Below are 11,059 nucleotides of genomic sequence, written 5' to 3'. Positions count from 1 at the left end.
CGGAGCGCGGCGGCCCGGGGCGGCGTCGGGGTCAGGCCGGGGCCGGGGCCGGGGTCGCGCCGGGCCGGCGGGGCGGCGGTTGGGCGGCCGGGGCGGCGCTGACGCGAGGCCCGCCCGCCCGCGCGGCCGGGGAGGCGGGACGGGGCGGGGCGCGCGCTGCTCCCCGGCCGCCGCCATGGCCGACGAGGGCCCCGGGAAGGGCGCGCTGTCGGCGCTCGTCGGACACACCAACGGCCTCACGAAGCCCGCGTCCCTCGCCGCGGCCGCCGTGGCCTCCAAGCCGGGCGCCGGCGGCTCCAAGAAACTCGTCATCAAGAATTTCCGAGGTGGGTGCGGGGCGGGCGGCCGGGCGCGGGGGGCGGCGGAAGGGCCGGGCCGGGGCGGGGGTCCCGGGGGGGGGCGCGGCGGCGGGGTCCGGGGACCGGGGCGGGGGCTCCGGCCGCCCGAAGGACCGGCCGCGGCGAGCGGGGGTCCCGGGGAGGGGTCAGGGCCCGCGGCCGCCGGAAGTGCCGGGCCGGGGCGGCGGGGTCGGGGGGGGCGGAAGTGTCCGTCGTGGGCCCCGCGGCCGGGTCGGGAGACGCTGCCCCGCTGCCCCGCTGCCCCTGCGCGGTGACCGGCGCCGCCGACGCCCGCGGGGACAGCTCTGGCCGCGTGAGCCCGCGCCGCCCCGCCGAGCGCCCCGGACGGCGACGGTCCCCGGACGGCGCAGGGTCCCCGGACGGCGCCGGTCCCCGGATGGCGCAGGGTCCCCGGACGGCGCCGGTCCCCAGCGGCGACGGTCCCCGGACGGCGGGGCTGACGCGGCGCTGCGTTCGCAGACAGACCGCGGCTGCCCGACAACTACACGCGGGACACGTGGCAGCAGCTGCACGAGGCCGTCAGGGCCATCCAGAGCCGCACGTCCATCCGCTACAACCTGGAGGAGCTCTACCAGGTGAGGCCCCGCGGGGTCCGCCGTGGGCGGGGCGGGGGGACGGGCGTCCAGCAGGAGCCGCCGCGGGCCTGCCCCCCGGGACGGCGTCGGGAGTGACCGCCCTGCGGGGACGGCGCCGCTCCCAGGTCGCGCGGGGCGCTGCGTGCGTCCCGGTGCCGTGTCCCGCGCCCGTCGCCGGCCTGGGCGGCGCGGTTTCCGTGGCACTTCGGCCGGCTCCGGTCCTCGCCCGACGGGCAGCAGCGGGGTCCCTCGACGGGGTCGGCGGGTCGGCACCGGCCGGCCCGGTGTCCCCTCGGGAGGAGCGCCCCGAGCGGGTCCGCCGCCGCCGGCGCTTTCGGCCCAGGTCGGCGCGTGTGTCTGTTGGGAAAGCCGCGGGGACTCCAGCCGGGCGCCCAGAGGACCGCGACGGCCACCCGCCCTCCCACCGCCCCGGGACGGCCGCTGCGGGCAGCTGGAAGGGCGTCCGCCCTCGCTTGGGCTCCGTTACCGTGAGTCTGCTTGTCCGCGGGGCACGTCTCAGGGCAGAGCTTAGGGACGGTGCGTGTGGAGGACGTAGCCGCCGGCGGGACGCGTGGACACTCGGCTCCCTGCCCCGCCCCAGGCCTTGCGGGTGACGGCGGTCCTTCCTGTCGCTGTCCGCCCGTCCGAGTCCCCGCACTGGGACCGTGTCCTGCAGCTGCCGGTGCCTGGCGCCTCCCATCAGGGTGGTGCTGGGGCGGGTCAAGCCGGTTGAGCGGTGCTTTGTCGGCTCCTTGCTGGGGAGACCCCGGGCCACCTTTCCTCGGGGTCACAGACATTGGGATCGCCAGTTGGGGGTCATGGGTCTGGCTGTTACGGACGTGGACACCCAAGTCTCCCGGGGCACATGTTCACTGCTCCTGGGTGAAGGCCCAGAAGTGGAGTCTCAGAGTCGTGAGCAGAGTGCGCAGTGGGTCCGTTTGCAGAGTGGCTGTGCCGCCCGTGCTGCACAGGGAGGTGTGTGCGCACAGCTCTCCTGTGTTCTTGCTCACACTTGTTTTTTTCAGATTTTGAAAAAACTTTAGCCTCCTGAGTACATGTGTAGTGGTCCTCGGGATTTTCATATGGATTTTAGAATGTTTGCCTGTTTCCGCGGAAATGTCTGCTAGGATTTTGGTGAGGATTGTGTCAGGTTCTCGATCAGTGTGACGGATGCTGATGCCTCGATGGCACCACGCCTACCAGCTGATCACAGGGCACGGGTCTGTTTAGTCTTCCCTGATTTCCAGCTGTTTTTAGCTCCGTGTATAAGTCTTGTACCTCATCTGTGAGATTTACCCATAAGCGTGTGATGTTTTTGGTGGTGGTTGCAGGTGGTGGAGTAAGTTAGAGTTTCTGGTTCGTGCTAGCGTGTAGAAGTAGGACTGTTTATGGGTCGCTGTCGGATGGTGCTCTCTTGCTAACGCTACTTCCAGTAGCTTCTTGCAGATTCCGTCAGATTTTTTACATAAAGTCATGTCACCTTTGAGCAAAGATGGTTTCACTTCTTCCTTTCTTTTTTTTTTTTTTAAAGATTTTATTTATTTATTTGACAGAGAGAGATCACAAGTAGGCAGGGGCAGGCAGAGAGAGGAGGAAGCAGGCTCCCCGCTGAGCAGAGAGCCCGATGCGGGACTCGATCCCAGGACCCTGAGATCATGACCTGAGCCGAAGGCAGAGGCTTTAACCCACTGAGCCACCCGGGTGCCCCTCACTTCTTCCTTTCGAATCTTCCTGCCTTGTGTTTTGTTCTCTTACCTCTGCTCACCGTTCAGACCCTCCAGAACGATGGTGAGTAGAAGTGGTAGAAGCCGACGTCCTTGTGGGGCTCCTGTGGGAAGAGCCTTCAGTCTTTCATCATGGAGTATGATGTTAGGTGTGGTTTTTTCAAAAAACCCATTGTCAGATTGAGGGACCTCCTTTCTTTCGCAGTTTGCTGAGAACTTACCAGAAGCACCTTTTGGATTTTGGTGAATTCTTCGGTGCCTGTTGAGGTGATTGTATGACTCGTTTTTTCAGCTTCTCGTATTGATTGGCTTTCCAGACGGTGGGACTGTCCTGCAGACCTCAGATAAATCTGAGTTGGTAGTGGGGTCTTATTCTGTTACATGTTGCTGGATTCGTTTTGCTGATACTATATTCATTTCTGCATTTGTGATCACAGAAGGTGGTGGTGTGTTTTCTCGTACTGTATTTGCATTTGGTTTCAGAGTGCCAAATAGTCCCTCCTTTTAATTTTTTGTAAGAGGTTGTATAGAATTGGTATTATTTTTTCCTTAACTGTTTGAGAGAACTCCCAGTGGATCGCCAACATTGGCTCTCTTAGCGGGCAGCTCATAAACGACACATTTCTTCAGTGTCTGTAGAGCTGTTCGGGTCACTCCTGTCTGCAGGGTCACTGATCTTCTGCAGCACGCCATCTGCCAGGACTGCTGTCTGGTGGATTTTTGTCTCGTGCGTCGGTGTTCTCTCCAGATGCTCAGCTGGAATCTTTTCTGTGCCTTCCCTGTCACTGCGTAACTTCCGAGCTTAGGGATGGCCTTAGAATAGCGGTTTCAGTGTTGGTTCCAGGCCACTTTTGAGTTCTTTTTCTCCCCAGTGAGGGTTGTGTTTTCTTCTTTGCACGTCGGATAATCTTTGATTGTCAGACGTGTGATCGATATTTTTGTATTTCTATAAATATTCTGAGCTTCCCTGCAGACCTGTTAAATTATTTGGGAACAGTTTAATCTTTTAGAGTCGTGTTTCTAAGATTTGCTGGGCAGGACGAGAGCAGTATTTTGTCCAAGGCTAATTGCCCCACAACTGGGGCAAACCCTTCCTGAATGAGTATTCAGTGCCTAGTATCATGTGGTTTTCCACTCTGGCTTGTAGGAAGGTGCTATTCCTGGTCCTCTCTGGGCACCAGACACTGTTGTCTCTGAGTCTGACAGTTTCCTCACGTAGGTCCTGGTCATCGCTCTGCTGAATCCTCGGGGAGGGGGCTCCCTTGAGGTCTCCTCGCTCGTCTGCAAGCTCCTCTCTGGCTGCATCTCTTCCCTCTGGGCCCTTGTTTTGGAGACTCAAACTTCAGCTCCTGGTACCCACTCCGCAGCGTGGAAACGGGGGTATAAGAAGTTGGGGTGCTGGGGCTTCTTTTCTGCCTCCCAGAGATCACCGTCTGTCACAGGCCAGCGTGCAGTGCTTTGAAAACGGATGCTGCTGCTTCTTTTTTTTTTTTTTTTTTTGGCAGGGGTGCTGCCGAAGAGGGGCAGAGGGGAGGAAGAGGGAGCGAATCTTAAAGAAAGCAGACTCCATACCCCGTGCAGAGCTCAACACTGGGCTCTGTCTCACAACCCCGAAGTCATGGCCTGAGCCCAAGTCGAGAGTTGGGACACTTAACTGATGGAGCCACACAGATGCTCCTTTTGTGTATTTTGTGTGGTTTTTGGTAAATTCAGGGAGAAGGGCTAGTCTAGTCTATTTTTTCTTGACCAGAAGCAGGAGTCCTGTCAAACATCAAAACCCTCATAGGTTTTTAGTTTAAGAAAATACCATGCGGCACAGGTAGAGCTGATTATTCCTCTTTTCCTGGATACTCAATCTGGTATTTCTTTCCCGTCGTTTTCCTCAGTAGAGTGACTTTGAAGTAGCTTTTACCCAGCAGGATGTTCCGTGAGGGTCTCCATTGATACCACCGCAAGTGCCCTGAGTGTCCACGTGGTGTCTTAGGACCCTGAGGGCCAGAGGGGCTTACCCCTCAAATGGGATCACACGTTCCGTTGTGTGGGCACCGCAGGAGGGCCCACTGGGGGTCCGCTGACTGACTTTCCGAGGGGTGTGGGCTCAGGCAAACTCCTGGCCACTCAGAGACCTGCCCCGTGCGGTTCAGGACAGGGCTACGGAGTGAGCTGCTCAGATCTGCTGGAAGCCAGCAGGACAGAAATAGTAAGTGACGTCGTTGTGTAGTTACTGACTGTGTGCTTTCCCTGGTCTGGGATAAAGGAGGCAGTGCACTTGACCTCTTGTTTTGAAATGAAGTCTGTTTTCTGAGGTGGTGTGGCGTATACTTTGCCGAAGAATCTCGTGCGAAAGTAACAATTCTTCCTGAAGCGTGAAGGTTATTTTGGGTGTTTTCTGAGGACGTCTTCAAGATGGTTTGGTGTTGATTGTTCCTCAGCGTGGGGTCTCTTACCCCCCATCAAGGCGTCCCTTTCACAGGTGGACCCCAGGGCGTCAGCTATAGTCCACTTGTCATTTCTTTGTCACTCTGCTGAGTGAAGAGGGAGGTGCCAAGAGTGGTGACGGGAGAGTCTGCACGAGGAGAACGTTTTCAGTGCATAGAACGTTTTAGTCTGTTCACAGACCTGGGGTTTAGACCTTCTAGTCACTACCTGCGGGAGAAAGTTTATCTTGCGTGTCTCCTGTCTCTACGTTTTAGTCCTGTTTGTTACCGTAATGAAACAACGGAAAACCGAAGGCTGCGTTTTCAAGAAGAGTTTCAGGGAAGGCTGATGTTGATTTCTGGCAGTTTTGATGCCCAGACACAAAGCCATCATGGGGGCCCTGTTGTTCTGAGGAAGGCTCTGCTGTCTCGAGTCCGATTAATGTCTGTGAAATCCCGCTGCCTGGTGATAATCAAGTGAAGGAAGATGTGGACGTAGGTATTGAATGCATTAGTAGGATGGCTCAGACAGATGCAACAGAGTGAAAAGCCCTGGACAGTAGACACGCACAGACATCACTTGATGTTAATTTGAGAAAGTAACAAATTAACCAACAGTGAACTCAGTACATAAGTTATTCAAAAACAGGAAAATCTGCAAACTTCAATCTATTTGGCTTAATAGAAGGGATTTCATGGGGGTGCCTGGGAGCTTGGTCGCTTAAGTGTTTGCTGAACGTCTGCCTTCAGCTCCGGTCCTGATCTCAGGCTCCTGGGATCGAGCCCTGTGTCAGGCTCACTGCCCAATAGAGAGCCTGCTTTTCCCTCTCCCTCTGCTGCTTCCCCTGCTTGTGTGCGCGTGCTATCTCTCTCTCTCTCTCTCTCTCTCTCTGTCAGATAAATAAATTTTTAAAAGAGATTTTATGTATTTATCTGACAGAGATCACAAGTAGGTAGAGAGGCAGGCAGAGAGAGAAGGGGAAGCTGGCTTCCCGCCAAGCAGAGAGCCCGATGCGTGGCTCCATCCCAGGACCCAGAGATCATGACCTGAGCTGAAGGCAGAGGCTTAACCCACTGAGCCACCCAGGTGCCCCCAAATAAATAAATCTTTAAAAAAGAAAGGATTTCATAAGTCAGCAGTCTCAGCATTCAACAGGGCTGGTTGTTTCTGGAGGTGGCTGGCGTCTGGGACCTGGAGTCTGCTGGTAAACACAGCTACAAATCTCCCTCTCTCGGATCTGAGTTCTGATTGAGTTTTTACCTCCTTTACTCATTTCTTATAGGTAGAAATCTGGTGGCGTAGAGCCCTGTCGGTGCCTTCTTCCCAGGTGGTGAGCTCAGCACCTTTCAGCGGGGCTGCCGTTGAGTAGGGCCCGTCTTCCAGACCGGCTGCTGCTCACCGCGGGGCGGTCGCTGCCGCCTTCCGCCCTGATCTGCGCGTGCCTGTTTGTGCGAGGAGCGCTGTGCACTCTCGCTGCGAGGTGCGCTGTGCCGGGAGCCCCAGCCGGTGCGCCTTTCCTTACAGGGGTTGGCCCGAGGTGTGGTTTTCTCCAGGGCTGGGGGAGCTTCTCATTTTCCCCTCATCTACTTAAACAGCTCCTAGTGCTGGCCTGCTCTCACTTTTGTGATTTTTCATACTGTGGCATCTTTTACTCCTTTTTCTCTCTGATCTCAGCTTTGGTCCTCAAGGCCTTTACGTGAAGCAGATCAGCGGCCAGAACCGCGTGCCCGCATTGCATGGCTGCCAGGCTTTGTCCCCACCCCGCAGCATGCCTGGCTGGGCATTCTGCCACCGAGGGACAAGCGTCGCTTGGGGCTGAGGGCTTGGCCCTGCAAATAAATAGGCATTTGATGCTGCCCTGCTCGGCTGTCCTAACACGGACAGCAGCCTGAAGGGGTTGGGTGTGGAGGCCTGGAGGACTTAGATTAGAGAGCTGAGCTGTGGGCCGTTCAGACAAGCAGTGTCTGCCGCCAAGCGGGAGCCTTTATCCTCACACAGGTGCTACTTGCCCACCTCTAATCGTTGGATTAGCCAAATTCCTCTTCTCTGTTAGGACACTTGAAAAGATGAGTAGGGAATGTCAGAGGCACCCCCCTACGCCCCCCCCACCCCGTACAGGTCAGACTGAGTACTCTGTAGGCCAGAGAAGGCATTCCTAAATCCAAAGTACGCCTCGGTTTGGGGAGGGGCTTCCATGTGACGGCGCTGGGCAGAGACGTCTGCCAGGGCCCTGCGAGTGGGGCCGCCCTCTGTGCTCCCTGTAATGTAAGACTCCAGCAGTGACTCAGCAGAGACTCGAGAAGGACAGCACCCATGGCTAACCCGGCTCCTCTGGGTTTGCCTGTGGTTGAAGAGGCCCCCAAGTCCTCAGGCTTAAATACAGAACGAATCTGTGTGCTTCAGGTGAACAGCAAGTCTGTCCAGATAGGACGAGAAACAGTGTTGGAAAACCCACAGTGACAGCCTGTCACAGCTGGAGAGAGGGGGCTTTGAGGGCGCTGAGTCCTGCTTCGGGAACTAGAACATTCGTAGTGGTTCCCTTCAGTGACTTCTTGTTCCAGCTTCCCTGGATTTTTACCAAACAAAATACGTTTTATGTATTACATTCAAAACATTTCGTGATAATTATGTTTGTGGGATCCCCTAATGATTAACTTACTGGAGCAGAAGCATTTGTCATCGGGTTATCTTGGTTTTTTAAGAAGGAAAAGGATAGATCTCTGAATTGTACCGACCGGACTACAAAGTGAAGGAATCGCAGAGTTTAGGAAAATCAGGGGAGGAGTGCCTTGGTGGCTCAGTGGGTGAAGCCTCTGCCTTCGGCTCAGGTCATGATCTCAGGTCCTGGGATCGAGCCCCACATCAGGCTCTCTGCTCAGCCGGGAGCCTGCTTCCCTCTCTCTCTGCCTGTCTCTCTACCTACTTGTGATCTCTGTCTGTCAAATAAATAAATAAAATCTTTAAAAAAAAAAAAAAAAGAAAAGAAAAGTCGGGGGATTTCAGCACTGAATGTACATGAGGCTTTATTTCTATAGCAAGACAAGTAGGGCCCTTGCTGTGGTGGTGGCGGTACCCTGATGATAAACCTGCCAAGAAGTCGTACTGTTTATGGTCACCCCCGCCACCTCTCCCCCCCACCTCCCCACCCCCCCGCGCTCTGCTCTCTTGTAGTCTTTTGAACATGCGTATGTTCCACATCAAGGTATGCGTATGTTCCACATCACGGTTGCTGTATTTTTCAACGCAGGCTAATGTGTAGCACTTTGTGTAACATTAAGTATGAGGACTATTAATGTTTTAAGTGTTACTACAGTGAATAGCTTTATAAAAACTTGTTATTTTTATTTTCTCAGGAGTACAGTTTTTGAGTTAAATTTAGATTCCAAAGTGTTTCAAGGCAATGTATCCCCAATTTGTTTTAAATGGCTCAAAACTAGTCAGAAAAAATTACGTTTGCTTTTAGTATCTCCTTTGGAGTAAATGAGATGTTGGTATTGTACATGGGATTTGAAAAATTTTACTGGAACTGGAGGGAATATACAAATTTTTTTTGATGTGCGTCAAAAATATTTTTTAAAAAATGTTTCTTCCTGAAAAACTTGTTTCTTCGTTGAGACAAACGTAAGTAAATCACTGACTGACCTTGAGGAACAGTAAATAGGTCTGTCACCTGGGCCTTGGCACTGTTCCTCGGAACCGCCTGCGGCTGCGCCCCCCGCTTAGAAGGCGGGCACCGAGGGTCGGCCCGTTGCACGTGACGCTCACACAGCTCTCCTGCACCCTCACCTCAGACGAGTGAGTGGGAGCGCCCGGCTTTCCTTTGACGTCCCCGGGTGACGTTGTGTGTGGCCAGGTTGGAAGGTTGCTGTGTGGTGGCCACTCAGACATGGTGCGCTCACACCATGTGACTGTCACACCCGTGTTCCACAGCCACTGTTGTCACCGTTCCTGCCGAGCCCTGACCGGGCCCCGGGCTTCAGATAGTCATTGCCCTGCACTGGCTCCTAACTGTGCCCGTGCTTGTGGACGTGTGGGGGGCGGGGCGCCTCTCTGCCGGCTGTGATCTTTAGTGTGTGTACACGCAGGGCTTTTTAAAGACCTGATTTGTTATTCACGGTGAATAATTCACTTGTTCCTTTTGTTTTCAGGCTGTTGAAAATCTCTGTTCTCACAAAGTTTCCCCAACGCTGTACAAGCAGCTGCGCCAGGTCTGTGAAGATCACGTCCAAGCACAGATCCTCCAGTTCAGAGAATATCCTTTTTCTGGCTCATGGGTTTCTGTCCGTTACCTAAATCCTTTGAGACTGAACATTAGTAGGATAAAGAACTAATGAGTATCCTTAATATTAAAACAACAGCTTTTAAAATTCCCATTTATAGAACAAAACCTAACTTACGTTTCATGTGGTCTAATATAAAAGACTTTTTTTAAGTAGAATTTTTAACATTTAAATTACGTATCTGCTTAAAGCAATAGAGTGTCCATTTATTGGGTCTGGTTGAAGTATTTAGGGTGAGTTCTGGAAAGTGTCTTAATTTTATTCTGCCTGCCATCCTTTTGTCTTCTGGGATGTGTCTCCAGTTCCCACGGACTTGGCGACGAAAGCCAGTACCCATCTGTAGGCTCAGCTGCGTGTGTGGGGCATCACGGCTGGGCTCAGTGGGTTCTCCGCTCAGGATCTATCTGGCTGAAAGCATAGGGCCGGCCGGTCGGGGTCTCGCCTGAAGCCACCTTGCAGGCTTGCCGCGGTGGGGGCGGAGCTCCCCTTCCTCTGTGGCGGAACAGACGCTGCTCAGCCCCTGGAGGCCGCCCTGGCTTCTCGCCGCAAGGCCTCTCAGGCACCAGGGTTGTTTGCTTCATCTGAACCAGCAGGAGAGGGCCCCTCTCTGGTCTGCTGGACAGGGTTGTGTGATGTGACCCTCACGCTCAAAGCCCTCCCAGGGTCCAGAGAGGGAGTTATAGGCTACGACACGAGAACAAGGGTGTGTTTGAGTTTGGCTGATGTCCAGACGCGGGGCTCCTCCGGCCTGTGCGCCTCTGCCGTCTGGGCGCAGCCCGCCCCTGCAGCTTCCTCGTGCCTCCTGGGTGGGCTTCGCTTTGCTGCACCTGTCTGGGGCCGCTCTTTCTGGGTCTCTCTCTTCGTTTGTGGTCGGTAGCCTGAACCTGTTCATTTCTGACTTTGTTTTCTAGCTAAAGGCATCTTTTCTGTCCTGTACCCTCACCTTGAGAAATGGGAGCTCTCAGAGCTTGTGGAAATCCCTCAGGGCAGCCCCCGTAGTGCTAATGCCTGCTGACGGGGCTCGGGATTGCCCGTGGCCGTGAAGCCCTGCGGTGCGGCCTCGAGCAAGGGGTCTCTGCAGACGTGGGTGAGCAGAGTCCATTTTGATCCTCTTGCCTCGGCATCTGTAACTACAGCTCTGCGGTATTTTCTGGCGCAGCTCTGTCCTTCAGGACCACGGTGACCACACCGTTGAACCTATGGAAGATGGGCAGCATGCATTACATCTCAAAGCCGTCTTCTGAGGGTACACAGAGGCACCCCTCCGGCCTCAGTGCCACAGCTCAGGAGTCCCGGAGGCTGGGGACGAGTCCAGGAACCCACGTCAGGATGCTGGCGTCTGAAGGGTAGCTAGAACCCAGGCTTCTACAAGCGGCCAGCAGATCCCCAAGTTCTTGTTTGCAGACAGGCACACGTGAGGGAGAACTGGTGTGCTCACTCCTCACGTAGCTGGTCTCACAGAGACCTCGTCCAGGACTGCGTGATCACCTGATGAAATCCTCCTCCGAGCTGACCTGCCTTGTGACTTACACAGACGCGTTCCTGAGTCACTCGTTCAGCAGCGCTTCCTTCCTGTCCGGCCCGCCGCCGGCACACGGGCAAGACGATTGCCGCGCCTGCTCTCTGCCCTCCCGGTAGTCACAGCGCGGTGACCGAGGCAAGGGGCTTGTCACGTGTCCTCGAGGCTGTGACTGTGCTTATAG

At 55.4% G+C, this 11,059-nt stretch overlaps 1 protein-coding gene across 1 annotated transcript in view; it reads left to right on the top strand.

Annotated features, from left to right (window-relative positions):
* Positions 1-115: 115 nt before the first annotated feature.
* CUL4A (cullin 4A) overlaps positions 116-11,059 on the top strand; it is a 41,711-nt gene continuing 30,767 nt past the window's right edge. The window contains exons 1-3 of the mRNA XM_032314231.1: positions 116-326; positions 819-934; positions 9,225-9,328. Of these exons, the coding sequence (XP_032170122.1) occupies positions 176-326; positions 819-934; positions 9,225-9,328 (371 nt within the window). The 5' untranslated portion in view covers positions 116-175. The remainder of the gene's footprint in view (positions 327-818; positions 935-9,224; positions 9,329-11,059) is intronic.

The sequence above is a fragment of the Mustela erminea genome, chromosome 15 (assembly GCF_009829155.1).
Source record: "Mustela erminea isolate mMusErm1 chromosome 15, mMusErm1.Pri, whole genome shotgun sequence".
NCBI lineage: Eukaryota > Metazoa > Chordata > Mammalia > Carnivora > Mustelidae > Mustela > Mustela erminea.
The sequence above is the reverse complement of the archived record's forward strand: the minus strand, read 5'-3'. Positions and strand labels throughout refer to the sequence as shown.